The sequence below is a fragment of the Ascaphus truei genome, chromosome 7 (assembly GCF_040206685.1).
Source record: "Ascaphus truei isolate aAscTru1 chromosome 7, aAscTru1.hap1, whole genome shotgun sequence".
Taxonomy (NCBI): Eukaryota; Metazoa; Chordata; class Amphibia; order Anura; family Ascaphidae; genus Ascaphus; species Ascaphus truei.
The window spans coordinates 109,943,362-109,962,557 of record NC_134489.1 but is presented as its reverse complement, the minus strand read 5'-3'; the positions used below and the strand labels follow the sequence as shown (position 1 = coordinate 109,962,557).

General features: G+C 49.9%; 1 protein-coding gene across 1 annotated transcript; it reads left to right on the top strand.

Moving 5' to 3' along the window:
• The first annotated feature begins 10,109 nt into the window (after positions 1 to 10,109).
• On the top strand, positions 10,110 to 17,329 carry LOC142500017 (uncharacterized). Its single transcript, XM_075610074.1, has 5 exons — positions 10,110 to 10,115; positions 11,117 to 11,488; positions 12,322 to 12,406; positions 13,079 to 13,188; positions 17,114 to 17,329. Exons 1-5 carry the CDS (start codon positions 10,110 to 10,112, stop codon positions 17,327 to 17,329), a joined length of 789 nt encoding a protein of 262 aa, XP_075466189.1.
• Positions 17,330 to 19,196: the final 1,867 nt, after the last annotated feature.

Below are 19,196 nucleotides of genomic sequence, written 5' to 3'. Positions count from 1 at the left end.
AAAACAACACAGGCCCTCATTCTCTCCCGTTTTGTAACCTCCTGCTGTCCGGCCTTCCTGCCTCTCACCTGTCTCCCCTACAATCTATCCTAAACGCTGCCGCCAGAATCACTCTCCTGATTTCCTATCAAATTCTATATTACTTTCAAAATTCTCCTCTCTTTTAAGACAAAAACACTCTTCTGCTCCTCCTTACATCTCAGCCCTAGTTTCCCACTATACACCTGCCCGACTCTTGCGTTCTGCTCAAGGATGTCTTCTGTTTACCCCCTTTGTATCTAAAGCCCCCTCCCACCTTAAACCCTTCTCACTGACTGCCCCACACCTCTGGAATGCCCTTCCCCTCAGTACCCGACTAGCACCCTCTCTATCCACCTTTAAGACCCACCTTAAAACACACCTCTTTAATTAAGCATTTGGGAAGCTCAATGGTTGACACTTTACATCTCAGATGCAGTGACCTTCGTCCTTTGCAGATGCACTTACCAGAACCCCCCCACCCCAACTGTGTCTCTAAATTCTCCCCACTTACCACTTAGATTGTAAGCTCTTCGGGGCAGGGACTCCTTTTCCTAATGTTACTTTTATGTCTGAAGCGCTTAGTCGCATTGTAATATATTGTATTGTATTGTATTGTATGTCTTTATTTATATAGCGCCATTAATGTACATAGCGCTTCACAGTAGTAATACATGTGGTAATCAAATAAATAACAGATAATATAAGTAACAGATCATGGGAATAAGTGCTTTAGACATAAAAGTAACATTTCGGAAGAGGAGTTCCTGCCCCGAGGAGCTTACAGTCTAATTGGTAGGTAGGGAGAACGTACAGAGACAGTAGGAGGGAGTTCTGGTAAGTGCGTCTGCAGGGGGCCAATCTTTATGTATCGTGTTCAGAATGTTCACAGTGCTATTCATATGCTTCTTTAAGCAAGTGTGTCTTAAGGTGGGTCTTAAAGGTGGATAGAGAGGGTGCTAGTCGGGTACTGAGGGGAAGGGCATTCCAGAGATGTGGGGCAGTCAGTGAGAAGGGTTTAAGGCGGGAGAGGGCTTTAGATACAAAGGGGGTAGAAAGAAGACATTCTTGAGAAGAACGCAAGAGTCTGTATGGTGCATAACGAGAAATTAGGGCTGAGATGTAAGGAGGGGCAGGGGAGTGTAAAGCTTTAAAAGTGAGGAGAAGAATGGAATGTGAGATGCGGGATTTGATCGGAAGCCAGGAGAGGGTTTTCATGAGGGGAGATGCTGAGACAGATCTAGGAAAGAGTAGAGTGATTCTGGCAGCAGCGTTTAGGATAGATTATAGGGGAGACAGGTGAGAGGCAGGAAGGCCGGACAGCAGGAGGTTACAGTAATCAAGACGGGAGAGAATGAGGGCCTGAGTCAGAGTTTTAGCAGTCGAGCAACAGAGGAAAGGGCGTATCTTTGTTATATTGCGGAGGAAAAAGCGACAAGTTTTAGAAATGTTTTGAATGTGAGGGGCGAATGTGAGAGAGGAGTCGAGTGTGATCCCTAGGCAGCGTGCTTGGGCTACTGGGTGAATGATTGTAGTTCCAACAGTAATGTGGAAGGAGGTAGTAGGGCCAGGTTTGGGAGGAAGTATGAGGAGCTCTGTTTTAGCCATGTTGAGTTTAAGGCGGCGGAGGGCCATCCAGGATGATATAGCAGAGAGACATTCAGAAACTTTGGTTTGTACAGCAGGTGTAAGGACAGGTGTTGAAAAGTATATTTGTGTGTCGTCGGCATAGAGGTGATAATTAAACCCAAAAGATGTTATTAGGTCACCTAGAGAGAGTGTGTACAGAGAAAAGAGAAGAGGTCCCAGGACAGAGCCCTGGGGTACCCCCACAGAGAGATCAATAGAGGAGGAGGAGGTGTTAGCAGAAGAGACACTGAAAGTACGATGGGAGAGGTAGGATGAGATCCAGGATAGAGCTTTGTTCCGAATACCTAGAGTATGGAGAATGTGGAGGAGAAGAGGGTGGTCCACTGTGTCAAATGCTGCAGAGAGGTCGAATAATATGAGCAGAGTGTAATGACCTCTGTCTTTGGCAGCATGGAGGTCGTCAGTTATTTTAGTGAGGGCTGTTTCGGTGGAGTGAGCAGAGCGGAAGCCAGATTGTAGAGGGTCTAGGAGAGAATAGGTGTTGAGAAAATGGAGCAAGCGAGAGAATACAAGACGTTCAAGGAGTTTAGAGGCAAAAGGCAGGAGGGAGACAGGTCGATAGTTAGAAAGACAGGTAGGGTCAAGCTTGTTGTTCTTGAGTAATGGTATGACTGTTGCATGTTTGAAGGAGGATGGAAAGGTTCCAGAGCAGAGGGAGGAGTTAAAAATGTGTGTGAGCGTAGGGATTATAGTAGGAACTAGAGGTTTTAGGAGATGGGAGGGAATGGGGTCAAGAGGGCAAGTGGTAGAGGGAGAGGAGGCGATCAACAGCGACACATCCTCCTCTGAGACAGTGGAAAAAGAGTCAAGGAAGGCAGGAGGAGAGTTAGGAAGAGGTGTAGGATGGGAGGAAGAAACAGAGGGGATGTTCTGCCGTATGGATTCCACCTTTTCCTTAAAATAGTCAGCAAAGTCCTGAGCGGAGATGGAGGAAGGAGAGGCAGCTGAGGGTGGTTTGAGTAGAGTATCAAAGACAGAGAACAGTCGGTGTGGGTTAGACTTGTGCATGTTGATTAGTGCAGAAAAGTAGGCTTGTTTAGCTTGCGAGAGGGCAGAGTTGAAACAGGATAGCATAAATTTGTAGTGAAGGAAGTCTGCGAGAGTGTGAGACTTCCTCCAGGGGCGTTCAGAGGAACGAGTGGAGGAACGCAGCATGCGCGTGTGGGAATTTAGCCAGGGTCTAGGGTTAGAAGGGCGAGTGCGGCAGAGAGAAAGCGGGGCATGTAGATCAAGAGACGAGGACAAGGCAGAGTTGTAGTTCCTGACCAGGTTATCAGGGTCTGTAGCAGAACTGAGAGAGGAGAGGGTGGAGCTTAAAGTGGACTCAAAGTCAGGTAAGTGAATAGAGCCCAGGTTTCTGCAGAACCGGGGGGTAGATGGAGGTGGAGAAGGGGAGAAGCGAGATAGAGAGAATGAGATGAGGTGATGGTCAGAGAGAGGAAAAGGGGAAATGGAGAAATCAGAGAGAGAAAAGTTTTTAGTGAAAACCAGGTCTAAGTAGTGGCCATCCTTGTGGGTGCTGGCTGCAGTCCACTGTTGAAGGCCAAAAGAAGAGGTTAGAGAAAGAAAGCGGGAAGCCCAAGGGAGAGAGGGGTCATCAATGTGGCAATTGAAGTCCCCAAGGAGAAGAACAGGGGAGTCTGAGGAGAGAAAGAAAGAGAGCCAGGATTCAAAGTGAGAGAGAAAGGCAGAAGGGGAATGTGTAGAGGTAGGTGGGCGATAGATGACCGCCACATGGACCGGGAGAGGAGAGAAGATCTGGACTGTGTGAGCCTCAAAGGAGGGCAAAGCAAGAGAGGGGGGAATAGGAAGGGTTCGGTAACGGCAGAGAGAGGAGAGCAGGATCCCCACGCCTCCACCCCTGCCATCAGGGCGCGGAGTGTGGGAGAAGGAAAGGCCACCGTAGGAGAGGGCAGCTTCCAGAGCAGAGTCAGACTGAGTGAGCCAGGTCTCAGTTATAGCAAAGAGAAGCAGGGAGTGAGAGAGAAAGAAGTCATGCACAGAGAGGAACTTGTTAGAAAGGGAGCGAGCATTCCAAAGGGCACAGGAGAAAGGGAGAGAGGAGGGAGGGTGGCAGGGGATGGGTATGAGGTTGGAGGGGTTAACACCAGAAGGAGTAGAGATTGCATTTGGCAGGCGAGGACGAGAGCAAGTAGAAATAAGGCAGGGACCAGGATTGGGAGAGATATCCCCAGAAGCAAGGAGGAGAAGCATGGATAGGAAGAGGATGTGTGAGGATGATTTGTAGGGGTGTGTTTTAGTGTAGGGGATATAGCTGTGTGGTGTCAGAGGACGCAGGTAAGAAAGGAGTTCATGTGAACAAAGAAGTGGTGAAGGAAGGAGAGATGGAGATATATGAATAGAGTTAGAGACATACTGAGGCTGGTAAAAAGAAGTGCATAATTTGAGAAGAAGTGAAGTCACAGCAAATATAATATATATGATTGTCCTGTGTGTTACTGCTGTCACGCGCTGTGTATATGGATGGCGTTATATAAATAAAGATATACAATTAATGAAAAAACGACGATGAATTAAAAAAACTAAGAAAGGATCAATAGTTAAATGAATATCTGTGGTATATTCAGCCCTGAGAAAGGATGTGTGTTGTATGATTTGAGGGACTCTGTGGCCATCATACATGGGAGCCATGTGCAATGTACATGATGTGGTTCCGGACCTGACGATACAATGTACACGATGTGGTTCCTGACCTGACGATACAATGTACATGATGTGGTTCCTGACCTGATGATACAATGTACATGATGTGGTTCCTGACCTGACGATACAATGTACATGATGTGGTTCCTTACGATACAATGTACACGATGTGGTTCCTGACCTGACGATACAATGTACATGATGTGGTTCCTGACGATACAATGTACATGATGTGGTTCCTGACATGACGATACAATGTACATGATGTGGTTCCTGACCTGACGATACAATGTATATGATGTGGTTCCTGACCTGCCGATACAATGTACACGATGTGGTTCCTGACCTGACAATACAATGTACACGATGTGGTTCTTGACCTGACGATACAATGTACACGATGTGGTTCCTGACCTGACGATACAATGTACACGATGTGGTTCCTGACCTGACGATACAATGTACACGATGTGTTTCCTGACCTGACGATACAATGTACACGATGTGGTTCCTGACCTGACGATACAATGTACACGATGTGGTTCCTGACCTGACGATACAATGTACACGATGTGGTTCCTGACCTGACGATACAATGTACACGATGTGGTTCCTGACGATACAATGTACATGATGTGGTTCCTGACCTGACGATACAATGTACACGATGTGGTTCCTGACCTGACGATACAATGTACACGATGTAGTTCCTAACCTGACGATACAATGTACATGATATGGTTCCTGACCTGCCGATACAATGTACATGATGTGGTTCCTGACCTGACGATACAATGTACATGATGTGGTTCCTGACGATACAATGTACATGATGTGGTTCTGTGACCTGATGATACAATGTACATGATGTGGTTCCTGATGATACAATGTACATGATGTGGTTCCTGACCTGACGATACAATGTACATGATGTGGTTCCTGACATGACGATACAATGTACACGATGTAGTTCCTGACCTGACGATACAATGTACATGATGTGGTTCCTGACCTGACGATACAATGTACACGATGTGGTTCCTGACTTGACGATACAATGTACATGATGTGGTTACTGACGATACAATGTACATGATGTGGTTCCTGACTTGACGATACAATGTACACGATGTAGTTCCTGACCTGACGATACAATGTACATGATGTGGTTCCTGACCTGACGATACAATGTACACGATGTGGTTCCTGACTTGACGATACAATGTACATGATGTGGTTACTGACGATACAATGTACATGATGTGGTTCCTGACTTGACGATACAATGTACATGATGTGGTTCTGTGACCTGATGATACAATGTACATGATGTGGTTCCTGACATGACGATACAATGTACACGATGTAGTTCCTGACCTGACGATACAATGTACATGATGTGGTTCCTGACCTGCCGATACAATGTACACGATGTGGTTCCTAACCTGACGATACAATGTACACGATGTGGTTCCTGACCTGATGATACAATGTACATGATGTGGTTCCTGACGATACAATGTACATGATGTGGTTCCTGACTTGATGATACAATGTACATGATGTGGTTCTGTGACCTGACGATACAATGTACACGATGTGGTTCCTGACGATACAATGTACATGATGTGGTTCCTGACCTGACGATACAATGTACATGATGTGGTTACTGACGATACAATGTACATGATGTGGTTCCTGACCTGACGATAATATGTACATGATGTGGTTCTGTGACCTGACGATACAATGTACATGATGTGGTTCCTGACCTGACGATACAATGTACATGATGTGGTTCCTGACCTGACGATACAATGTACACGATGTGGTTCCTGACCTGACGATACAATGTACTAGATGTGGTTCCTAACCTGACTATACAATGTACATGATGTGGTTCCTGACTTGATGATACAATGTACATGATGTGGTTCCTGACTTGATGATACAATGTACATGATGTGGTTCTGTGACCTGACGATACAATGTACATGATGTGGTTCCTGACCTGCCGATACAATGTACATGATGTGGTTCCTGACTTGACGATACAATGTACATGATGTGGTTCCTGACCTGACGATACAATGTACATGATGTGGTTCCTGACCTGACGATACAATGTACATGATGTGGTTCCTGACCTGACGATACAATGTACACTATGTGGTTCTGTGACCTGACGATACAATGTACATGATGTGGTTCCTGACCTGACGATACAATGTTCATGATGTGGTTCTAGACCTGACGATACAATGTACATGATGCGGTTCCTGACCTGACGATACAATGTACATGATGTGGTTCTGTGACCTGATGATACAATGTACATGATGTGGTTCTAGACCTGACGATACAATGTACATGATGTGGTTCCTGATGATACAATGTACATGACGTTGTTCCTGACCTGACAATACAATGTACATGATGTGGTTCTAGACCTGATGATACAATGTACATGATGCGGTTCCTGACCTGACGATACAATGTACATGATGTGGTTCCTGACCTGACGATACAATGTACATGATGTGGTTCCTGACCTGATGATACAATGTACATGATGTGGTTCTGTGACCTGACGATACAATGTACATGATGTGGTTCTGTGACCTGACGATACAATGTACACGATGTGGTTCCTTACCTGACGATACAATGTACACGATGTGGTTCCTGACCTGACGATACAATGTACACGATGTGGTTCCTGACCTGACGATACAATGTACATGATGTGGTTCTGTGACCTGTCGATACAATGTACATGATGTGTTTCCTGACCTGACGATACAATGTACAGGATGTGGTTCCTGACCTGATGATACAATGTACATGATGTGGTTCCTGACCTGACGATACAATGTACACGATGTGGTTCTGTGACCTGACGATACAATGTACACGATGTGGTTCCTGACTTGATGATACAATGTACATTATGTGGTTGTCAGTGGTGTCGCACAAGTGCTTTTACTTGGAAAATGTTGCTACAGAATGTAACAAAGGCTGTCTTTCATATTGAAAAAGTGGGGTTCCATCATTTAACCCAGGGGTTCTCAAATCCAGTCCTCAAGACCACCCAAAAGGTCAGGTTTCGAGGACATCCCTGTTTCAGCACAGGTGGCTCAGAGGCTCAGTTGAAGACCGAACCACCTGTGCTGAAGCAGGGACTGATTGAGCCACCTAGGCTGAGGAAAGGATATCAAGAAAACCGGACCTGTTGAGGGGTTTTGAGGACTGGAATTGAGAACCCATTATTTAACTCCTTGCTGCCAAAGGAGTCAGCAGGGAAGAGGTTAATGATAAGAGTAATAAAAAATATATATTCATTTATATTTGGTGCAGTGTATAGTACAATTAACAGACACAGTAAGTGCCAAAGAGCTGGCAATCTAATATTCTGGTGCCTAGACACGATGAAATGATGTGGATTGCCCACGAAGCTGGCACTGGGTCTCACATTGGTTCCTGTTTCAGCAGAACGCGGTGGTATTGGCAGACCCCAAGATGGGCACGGCAAAGACAAGCAATTCTGCGTGACTAACATGCTGATGCTGTGTTGCTGCCTGCGCTTCGTAAAAGCAATAATTAGCCGTATCATGTTAATTGTTTGTTAGTTAACGCACAGTTGTTTTCTGATTGTGGGAAAACTGTGTTTTTGTGACTGGTTAATCCATGGTGCCCGGTCTGCCATGGCTTATGGTCAAAAGGCATCTCTAATCATTGCCCGCACCCTCAGCTGTGCCAGGCCCGACTCCTCGCTGCTCCATCTGTCTGCACGGCCCTGTCCTGTGTAAAGACGCATTGTGGTGCAGCACCCAAAATCGGGAATTCCCTTCTACCTGCACCTAAAAACACGCCCCCTACAGGGAGCGTCTCACAATCCCTCCCACTAATGTATGTACGTCTTTCTGTATACAGTGCCATTCAGGTACACAGCGCGTTACACGTGACATAATATTATAACACAGTGGGAATAAGCGCTCCAGACATAAAACAATAGAAAAACGAGTCCCTGCCACGAAGAGCTTACAATCTAAGTGGAAAGTGGGGAGAATTACAGTGACCAACACGTGGAAGATTGTACCGCGGGGATATTTGGGAGGGAATGTGGGAGATCATCCAATTCCCTGCCGATGTACACAGGGACGAGGGAACTGTTATCAGGGATAAATCAGAAAAATGATACTTTTCCAGCTATAAATCAGGGCGCCTCTGTGATAATAGTGGGGGCTGTATAAAGGTGTGCCTCGGCCCACTGCTTTCATTTCATAGGCAGACTTAGGGAAATCCCTGATTAAGGATTAAAGTACAACGGGACGTTCCTTAGCACACCCGCAATCTCTGCACTTTAAATGCATAAATAAGGGAACAAAGGGAACGTAATGGTAAGAGAAGGGACGCAAAGCGCGTTACGTTCCCTGCGACTCCTGTATATGTTACTAAGAGGATGCAAACCAGATTCCTCAGACAGCAGCACTGAACAGAAACCCCATTATAAATGGGGTTCACTCTACCAGAACACGTCTCTACCCCTGTAATGCTGCCTCTCTGCCTGGGGCGCCCAGTTACTTCACTGACCAAACCTGGGGTGACTGCCCTCGTGGGGCGACACTGTGATTTTATGGGAGGAAGCAGGCGCAGGTGAACGAGTCGGGACACATGGGAGTGGAAATGTATATTCCTGCGCTGAGGAACATGTTCAATTCATTCAAAACAAATGGTGCCCTGTTCTGCAGCACGGAGAGCCGAGCCCAGGGCCCGGGGAACAGGCTCTGTCTGCTAACCTCTTTATAAGCCAAAAATGCACGCAGGTCTCCCCAAATCACAGTCACAGAAAGGGGGCACGTCCCCCCAAACATAGTATTTATACTGCTCGCTTTCTTTCCCTGTGCTGCAATGCATTGCAGTCCGGTCTGGCAGTGAAGGGGTGAAGGTTTGGTAAAAGCTCTTCCGTTTAGGCCCACCGAGCTCTGTTAGATCAGAGCCCGTAATGCGACACTGCCTAAAACAGGACTGGCCGCTCCGAGCTTAATACCTACTGTATGCGCAAAGCTAATTAGGTGCAAAAACCTGGAGGTTGGCAGGTAAGGGGCCATAGTGCCTGACGTATATCCTGTCTGTAACTGGGAGTGGCGCTATCCGTTGTTCTTTGTGATTGGGTGATTATTTATGTGTCAATATTTGTGGTCATCAAGTGGACGCCGCTAGGCACACACACACCTCTCAGACCTTTTCAGCACCTAGTACAAGGTGGGACATCCTATTAGCATCTGGACACTGATAGATTCCATCAATAAGTTGCCCATAGAGCAATGTCTGATTGTCTGAGCACCACAATACTCACTACCCTTGTACATCGCGCTAGCATTGAGCTACGGTCACGGTATTGTAACTTAATGTTGGGTTTTCTTCCAGTAACGTGACGTTAAGTGTGACTCGCATCCAGACTCTGAAACAGGTCTTAACTCAAGCTGAGAACGAGAGGATAAGAGAGCGATATAACGCTTTGTTGTAAATCCTACCTCCCGGGAGTTATACCAGGGGCGGGCAACTCCAGTCCTCAAAGGCCACCAACAGGTCAGGTTTCCAGGGTAATCCTGCTTCAGCACAGGTGGTGCAGTCAAAGTCTGGGCCACTGATTGAGCCACCTGTGCTGAAGCAGGGATATCCTGAAACCCTGTCCTGTTAGTGGCCCTTGAGGTCTGGAGTTGACCACCTTTGTGTTACCCCCATCTAGACCCTACAAAAGTCCTATTGTAGTAATGGATGTAAGTAATGCAAAGTTTAGATATGATTTAACCAACGTGGGGTTAAATCATTGTGTTAAAGATTAACAGACTTTTGTGGACATGCAATGTTATGATAATGCCTCATTTGCATATCACTCGCATGTCATTAGCACTAACGGGCGCCATCGTTAACGCAATGTTTTTACCAAACAAAACACGATGTAATGTTCCTGTCCTTTGAAGATACACAGTTAGGGCCTTATGCAGAGAGCAGCGCTATTTAAAATCTCGCCATTTTCCGGAGAAAATCGCGCAAAAAACAGCTGAAAATGGCGAGGTAGGAAAAACGCGCCATTTTTTTTTTTCTATTTGAAAATCTCGCCGCGCGGCTGGCGAGAAACTACATCTCGCCAGTCTGAAAAATATCCGAATTCAGAAAGGCGCGCTCGCCATCTAGTGGCTGTTTTTAGCGCGATTTTCTTCAATTTTCTCCGCCAACTAAAGTTGGCAAGAAGCAGGAGGTCGCCGGCTATAGGGAAACAAAAAAATCCGCGATTTTTTTTTCTCCCTTTCAGCTGCGCGCATCTCCTCATTTACAATTCTCCACATGCAGTAATGCTAAAAATAGCGGATTTCGCCCATTTCTGCATATGGAGAATAAAACTCTCCATTAAACCTACTTTTTATTCCCCTCTCCAATTTTAAAAAGCGCTGCTCTCTGCATAGGCCCCTTAGTCTTAATGTTACGTTACGTGACTTATCACAGAGCGGTGGGAGTCCGGGCCTGGGGTGGGGGGGACCGGGCCTGGGGTGGGGATATGGGCCTGGGGTGGGGGGACCGGGCCTGGGGTGGGGGGACCGGGCCTGGGGTGTGGGGGTCCGGGCCTGGGGTGGGGATACGGACCTGGGGTGGGGGGACTGGGCCTGGGGTGGGGGATACGGACCTGGGGTGGGGGGGTCCGGGCCTGGGGTGGGGGGGACCGGGCCTGGGGTGGGGGGGGACCGGGCCTGGGGTGGGGGGTCCGGGCCTGGGGTGGGAGGGACCGGGCCTGGGGTGGGGATACGGGCCTGGGGTGGGGGGACCTGGCCTGGGGTGGGGATACGGGCCTGGGGTGGGGGGACCGGGCCTGAGGTGGGGATACGGGCCTGGGGTGGGGGGACCGGGCCTGGGGTGGGGGGACCGGGCCTGGGGTGGGGATACGGGCCTGGGGTGGGGGGGACCGGGCCTGGGGTGGGGGGGGTCCGGGCCTGGGGTGGGAGGGTCCGGGCCTGGGGTGGGGGGACCGGGCCTGGGGTGGGGGGGACCGGGCCTGGGGTGGGGGGGACTGGGCCTGGGGTGGGGGGGACCGGGCCTGGGGTGGGGGGGACTGGGCCTGGGGTGTGGGGGACCGGGCCTGGGGTGGGGGGACTGGGCCTGGGGTGGGGATACGGGCCTGGGGTGGGGGGACTGGGCCTGGGGTGGGGGGGGTCCGGGCCTGGGGTGGGGGGGGTCCGGGCCTGGGGTGGGGATACGGGCCTGAGGTGGGGATACGGGCCTGGGGTGGGGGGACCGGACCTGGGGTGGGGGGGTCCGGGCCTGGGGTGGGGGGGACCAGGCCTGGGGTGGGGGGGGACTGGGCCTGGGGTGGGTGGGGGGGTCCAGGCCTGGGGTGGGGGGGACCGGGCCTGGGGTGGGGATACGGGCCTGGGGTGGGGATACGGGCCTGGGGTGGGGACCGGGCCTGGGGTGGGGGGTCCGGGCCTGGGGTGGGGGGACCTGGCCTGGGGTGGGGATACGGGCCTGGGGTGGGGTGACCGGGCCTTGGGTGGGGATACGGGCCTGGGGTGGGGGGACCTGGCCTGGGGTGGGGATACGGGCCTGGGGTGGGGGCCCCGGGCCTGGGGTGGGGATACGGGCCTGGGGTGGGGGGACTGGGCCTGGGGTGGGGATACGGGCCTGGGGTGGGGGGGACCGGGCCTGGGGTGGGGGGGGTCCGGGCCTGGGGTGGGGGGGTCCGGGCCTGGGGTGGGGGGACCGGGCCTGGGGTGGGGGGACCGGGCCTGGGGTGGGGGGGACCGGGCCTGGGGTGGGGGGTCTGGGCCTGGGGTGGGGGGGACCGGGCCTGGGGTGGGGGGACTGGGCCTGGGGTGGGGATACGGGCCTGGGGTGGGGGGACTGGGCCTGGGGTGGGGGGGTCCGGGCCTGGGGTGGGGATACGGGCCTGAGGTGGGGATACGGGCCTGGGGTGGGGGGACCGGGCCTGGGGTGGGGGGGTCCGGGCCTGGGGTGGGGGGGACCGGGCCTGGGGTGGTGGGGACCGGGCCTGGGGTGGGGGGGGACTGGGCCTGGGGTGGGTGGGGGGGTCCAGACCTGGGGTGGGGGGGACCGGGCCTGGGGTGGGGATACGGGCCTGGGGTGGGGATACGGGCCTGGGGTGGGGGGGGACCGGGCCTGGGGTGGGGGGGACCGGGCCTGGGGTGGGGGGTCCGGGCCTGGGGTGGGGATACGGGCCTGAGGTGGGGATACGGGCCTGGGGTGGGGGGACCGGGCCTGGGGTGGGGGGGACCGGGCCTGGGGTGGGGGGGACCGGGCCTGGGGTGGGGACTGGGCCTGGGGTGGGGGGCCCCGGGCTCTGGGGTGGGGGGGACCGGGCCTGGGGTGGGGATACGGGCCTGGGGTGGGGATACGGGCCTGGGGTGGGGGGACCTGGCCTGGGGATACGGGCCTGGGGTGGGGGGACCGGGCCTGGGGTGGGGATACGGGCCTGGGGTGGGGGGGACCGGGCCTGGGGTGGGGATACGGGCCTGGGGTGGGGGAACCGGGCCTGGGGTGGGGGAACCGGGCCTGGGTTGGGGGGGACCGGGCCTGGGGTGGGGGGGACTGGGCCTGGGGTGGGGGGGACCGGGCCTGGGGTGGGGGGGACCGGGCCTGGGGTGGGGGGGTCCGGGCCTGGGGTGGGGATACGGCCTGGGGTGGGGGGACCGGGCCTGGGGTGGGGGGGACCGGGCCTGGGGTGGGGGGACTGGGCCTGGGGTGAGGGGACTGGGCCTGGGGTGGGGATATGGGCCTGGGGTGGGGGGACTGGGCCTGGGGTGGGGGGGTCCGGGCCTGGGGTGGGGATACGGGCCTGAGGTGGGGATACGGGCCTGGGGGGGGTCCGAGCCTGGGGTGGGGGGGACCGGGCCTGGGGTGGGGGGGACCAGGCCTGGGGTGGGGACCGGGCCTGGGGTGGGGGGGGACTGGGCCTGGGGTGGGGGGGGGTCCGGGCCTGGGGTGGGGGGGACCGGGCCTGGGGTGGGGATACGGGCCTGGGGTGGGGGGACCTGGCCTGGGGTGGGGGGACCGGGCCTGGGGTGGGGATACGGGCCTGGGGTGGGGGGGGGGGGACCGGGCCTGGGGTGGGGGGGGGACCGGGCCTGGGGTGGAGATACAGACTTAGAGATTCAGTCCCCCCCATAACATGATCACGCCTTGCGCCCCGTGACAATACTGAATATCTGTATCTTATCAGCCAATCACGGCCGGCCCCTGCCAGCCCCAACTGTCTGGTTACTGATGGTATTCTGATTCAGGGAGGAAAGAGGATGAATGGGTGGGGGGTGGGGGGTGGGGGGAGTGAGGGAGAGGGGGCGAGAGGGGGGAAGGGAGGGCAGCTTTTCCTGTACAAAATAAATGTCTACATGTCCATCATCCGCTGACCCCTCTGGCAGCAAGGGATGTACATTTTTATCATGGGACAACTTCGCCCCAAATCGGAGGTGGGGGGGGGGGGGTTCCCAAAAGAAGCGGGCAGCTGTGATTGTCATTATAACTGTCTGATAATAATTATATATAGGGATTTCCCTATTTCTTACTCATTCTAATCTCTGACTATACGGCTGCTGCCGGAGAACGGGAGGAAATAATAGGAGAAGGGTGGTAGTATGGCGCCCTCTAGTGTAAATATTCAGCACAGCTTTGAAGGTGTGCTCGCTGATAGCGCGCTGATAGCGCTCTGATTGTGGTCCTAGCAATAACATGGTGAAAAGAATTTAACAATCTAATTGGTTTCCTTAAAGCTGAAGAACAAGCAATATCCTACATGGTATTTTTTCTTTTTTTAATAAATCAGTTCGGTACTATGAGAAAATACTTGTAGCATTTAAAAATGTGAAGCGCTATGTACACTAATGGCGCTATATAAATAAAGACATATATACATACATACAAAAAAAAACAACAACAACTCAGAATGACATTTTTTTCTGTATAATGTAACAAGCATTATTTTGTTTCTATATTAACCATTTACAAAGTCACATTCCCTTCCTCTTCTGAAACAGGCTCTGGCACACCCCTTTGTGAGCCCTGCCCACTCTCTAGCAGTGCGCAATTGTATCTAGTGGCTGCCTGGTCAGAACTTTGCATCTTTGGTCCTCTTCTGCTGCACTGTCAGCCATTTAGTGAGCCCCCGAGCCGAATCTTCGCCGATCGGTCACAGGAGAACGGATCGATCGGCAACTTAGCTAATTACTTATCATTGTGTGAATTGTTTTGATGCACATATACTAATAAGGAAAATAATAATAATAATTAAAAAAAAAAAGGCAGCTTGGAGGGCTGCTTTAAAGAAACCTAACCACGCAAAAGGCAAATATTTGACTGCTTTTGTTTTTAATTAAGCATCATTTATTTTCCTCTAAGTCCTTTGAATGGGGTAGTGTTTGTCAATCGCGTGGCTCCTCCCCCCTTGTCAGCACGCCACGCTCACAAACAGCCTTATCTTTTTGTTAAATTGCTTTTAGGTGTCAGATTTTTATTGGGAAAAAAAAAATTCACCCAGATTTAATTCCTCATAATATCATTACCTAGGAGCAGATATGGCTGCTATTAATAAAGGTTAATCCCTGCATTACCCCTCCCTGTGTGTGCTATATATGTAAGTATATGTGTCTTGTAATCCTGGTCCCAGAACTTCAGGGTGCAGGGGTTAACTTTATGTGCAGTTGGAAAGTTGTGTCTGTAATCTTTCCATGTAACTCTCCTTAATGTTGCATTTAGACCAATCTAGCTTTGGGCAGGTAGCACATAGAACACAGAGAGAATCCTTTTCAATGGGCTCACTCTTTCCAATGAAGATAAACTTCATTCGTAATCTATACACTATAATTCACTTCATGGCAGTATTGCTTGGTTAGACAGCCATTAATTGTGGTAGATATTTTACAAGAGGATAATAAACTGACGGATTAAGCAGTGGGTATATATACAGTGGGTATATATATAGTGGGTATATAGGTGGATTTGTACATACTGACTACTCCCTGATTGGAGACTATATGCCACACAGAAAGGACACTTTTGAAAAAATATACTGTGTCTACTTTATTTATTTAACACCTTTATTTTTAACTTGTTACGCTCAAAAATTAATTAAAAATAATAAAAAGATCCAGAGCTATACTGAATGGTAATGTAATGATGTATTTGATTGTCAGCTGAGCATAAGACTGAGTCACTTTAATGCTTGCTGAAGATAAACTGGTTACTTAATTAATTGCAAAATACTTATGAACTATTTGTTCAATGACAGGTTTGGATTCACTTCAGATAGGGTAACATTGTAATGACACGTGTATCATTATAGGGTTAATCTTCATTTTAAGGAAGAAAGTGTATCTTTTAATGTCCTTTAATGGTGTATACAGGGAATGAAAGTAATGCTACAGAAATAGCTGCATTAGGTTCTAGGATCCTGTGGTGGTTAGATTGATGTGACGTTATAAACGCATCATTTTCTTACGGTTACAGTTTAACTGGAAGCCTTTCAATAGAATAAAAGTAGCGTGTGTGTCTGTGTGTGTCTGTGTGTGTGTATGTGTGTGTGTCTGTGTGTGTGTGCTGATCACGCACATTTTAAGTGAAACTTCTTTGTCCTTTGTCACTGTTTTGTCACAGAAATTGTATTTGTAATGGTGATGTTTTTAATGAATCAAAACACAAATTCAGTGCCAAAGCGCAAAGAAGTTTGACTTAGAAAGCGTGTTTTAGCTATTTGCACTTCTATATTTATAGTTATAGTAACTGAATTCCTTCTGTGTGTCTGTGTGTGTCAGCCAGTGTGTGTGTGTGTGTGTGTGTCAGTCAGTCAGTGTCAGTCAGTGTGTGTGTGTCAGTCAATCAGTGTGTGTATGTCAGTCAGTGTGTGTCAGTGTGTTTGTGGGGGGGAGGGAGCGGGTGTCATCGGCGGGCGGTGCTCGGCTGGGGTGTTTGGCGGCTGTGCGTGTGTGTGTGTGTGTGTGTGTGTGCGCGCGTGTGTGTTCCTCCTGCTACTGGAAACTGACAAAATTCGGTGGCGGTGAATGTTGCTGACAGCTTCTTCTGCCAGCAGCGACGCCACTTCCGTCACCACCAGCTCCATTCCCTGTCACTGAGGTGTGCTCATGTGGTAGGTGCCGCTAAAGAAGTTTCACTTCAAAACACAGGCGCCAATATCACAGTCCAATGGAACAGTTTGTAGCACCACTCACTTGCACCAGGTGACATTGTCCTGTAACGAGCGCTGTTACTGATCCCGGCTCTGTTCACATAGCACTGGGAATGTGATTGAAGTTAGGAACACATCTCCCTTTGTTTAGGATCCAATCAATTAGAGCAGCTTTTAGTAGAAAAAAACCAGAAGCTAATTCTGTCATTCTGTGTAGCGCTCCCAGCAGCGCCATATATCTGCATTTCATTCCGCACATCCATTGATAGTTGGATTCATTTGAAGATATAAACATACAACGCCCTTTTTGGATATAGTCAACTTGAACGCCTTTCAATGAAAGAAACACAGAAGCTAATCCTCCAAAATGTAGCACATATTATAGCAGCGCTGAGTGGCGCTTATTTGCTGTGTCCGGTAATAGCAGTAACGGGCAGCTGATCACTGACCGCAGGTCACACAATGCTGAAAGTTTGAAGGTATATCATCCTTGTAAGGATCCCGACATATGGATCCCAGAACTTAGAAGCTATTACTCCCACCCAGTGTAGCGCTCATGATAACCATCCTGTGTTGCACATATTATCACAGTCCTCTGAAAAGTACTTTGCTGCTAATCGTAGCCTCAATGTTCATACAATGCAAGAGAAAGAGTTGAAAAGAATACATATACCACGTTGCTCTCGGGGAGGGAGTCGCGTCCTACAGCTGCGCGTGGTGTGTCCTCCATGTTTCCAAAGGATCATGAAAAGCTTGATTGAGACAGCGTTCCTGCAGGTAGCCAGCACCTGGCCCTCAATGTTGTAACATGGTGGGTTATGGATATAAACAGGTGAGGGGGAGGCCCATAGCAGTTCAATTCAGCTCAGTTCCGAGCCAGAAGAGTTGCAGAAGTTTGCTGTAACAAGGGAAGCTGCAGCGCCCCCTGCTGTGCGGGTGCCAGGCCTGGAGTCCAGTTCAGAGGACACTGCAGGGGGAAGATCAGGGAAACTCTCTCTAGGGAGATCTCTGCACCTAGGACTATAGGTTACCCCAGTATCCCCCAGTTGGGTATGTTGCCTGTGTATATGTATTATTGTGGATTACTATTTTCCAATAAATTAATTTGATAAACTCTTGTGTTCTGTCTGGCGATATTGATCCCTGGTATTAGTCCTGGTCTCCGTAACAGGACTGCCCCTTACATGCAGAGATTTTACCTTCCAAAGACACAAATGTGTGTGGTTTGGGAGTTCTTTGCAAAATAAATAGCAATTGAAAGGGGAAAAAAACAGCGAACTTCATTTTATGCGACTGCACAGACGTCTATTGGTCATACTTATTGTGCAGTACTTAACGGGATAGAACAGCATGGCAGATAGAAAGCTGATGATGTCACTGCACTCACTTGGGCCTTAGGGGGCCTTACAGAACAGCAGCACTTCGTAAATCTCATGCTCGTTATCAGTGAAACGCACTAAAAATCCTTTAAAATGCTCCTCAGCAATGAAAGATACAGTCGCTCTGAGGGTGAACCCCAAACTTTGCTATTATTGCATAGTAATGGAGTTTATATATAACATTTTGGCTGGATCTTCGCTCTTTTTCAGGGTGTTAGCTCTTCAGCAAAATGTTGTCCTTCTCCTTTTGTTAGGTCACATCCCTGACTCTTATCCTCTTATTATATGTGCGCCCCACCCACCTGTCCTGTGTATATGAGCTGTACTATGTATTAGTGCATTGTATTCCTATATCAGTTACCCCAACCAGTGCTGAAAGGACAGGGGCGAGATTAATAGGTTACATATAACTGGCGGACTCGTGTTCTGGTTTTTAAACCAGACGTATAAATATTTTAACATAACGTTGAAACAAATAGTTTTACGATGTTTGGCAAATGATGTTACCACTAAAATACATTGTCCCTTCTTCGGTAAAGTGTGAATAGCGGCAGTCCCACAGAATGCTCCACTGGCCACACTGGGCCTTTCCATGCGATAACGCAGGATCAACGCCATTCATACCTTACAGCAGGGGGGCGCTAAACCCCTGTCCTAAAGCCCCCCCAACACGTCAGGTTTTCAGGACATCCTAACTTCAGCACAGGTGGCTCAGGGGCTCAGCCAAAGACTGAGCTTCTGATTGAGCCACCTGTGCTGAAGCTGAGCCTTTGATTGAGCCACCTGTGCTGAAGCAGGGACTGATAAAGCCAACTATGCTGAAGCAGGGACTGATTGAGCCACCACCTGTATGGAAGCTGGGATATGGTGAAAACCCGACCTGGGGGGGGGGGGGGTGTAGCTTGATGACTGAAGTTGAGCACGCCTGGTTTACAGAATAAGGACCTGGGTAAAGTCATTAACATTGCGACTTCGCTGGGTTCTTGTGTCCACAAAGTAATTAGGGGTCACCATTAGTAAGTAATTAGGGGTCACCATTAGTAAGTAATTAGGGGTCACCATTAGTAAGTAATTAGGGGTCACCATTAGTAAGTAATTAGGGGTCACCATTAGTAAGTAATTAGGGGTCACCATTAGTAAGTAATTAGGGGTCACCATTAGTAAGTAATTAGTGGTCACCATTAGTAAGTAATTAGGGGTCACCATTAGTAAGTAATTAGGGGTCACCATTAGTAAGTAATTAGGGGTCACCATTAGTAAGTAATTAGGGGTCACCATTAGTAAGTAATTAGGGG

Bases quoted from the DNA above. Each gene is read 5' to 3' on its own strand.
- LOC142500017 (XM_075610074.1), top strand. The intron at 11,489-12,321 runs GCCTGGGGTGGG...ACCGGGCCTGGG, and splicing joins GCCTGGGGTGGGGGGACTGG to GTGGGGGGGTCCGGGCCTGG. The intron at 13,189-17,113 runs GTGGGGATACGG...ATATTATCACAG, and splicing joins GGTGGGGATACGGGCCTGAG to TCCTCTGAAAAGTACTTTGC.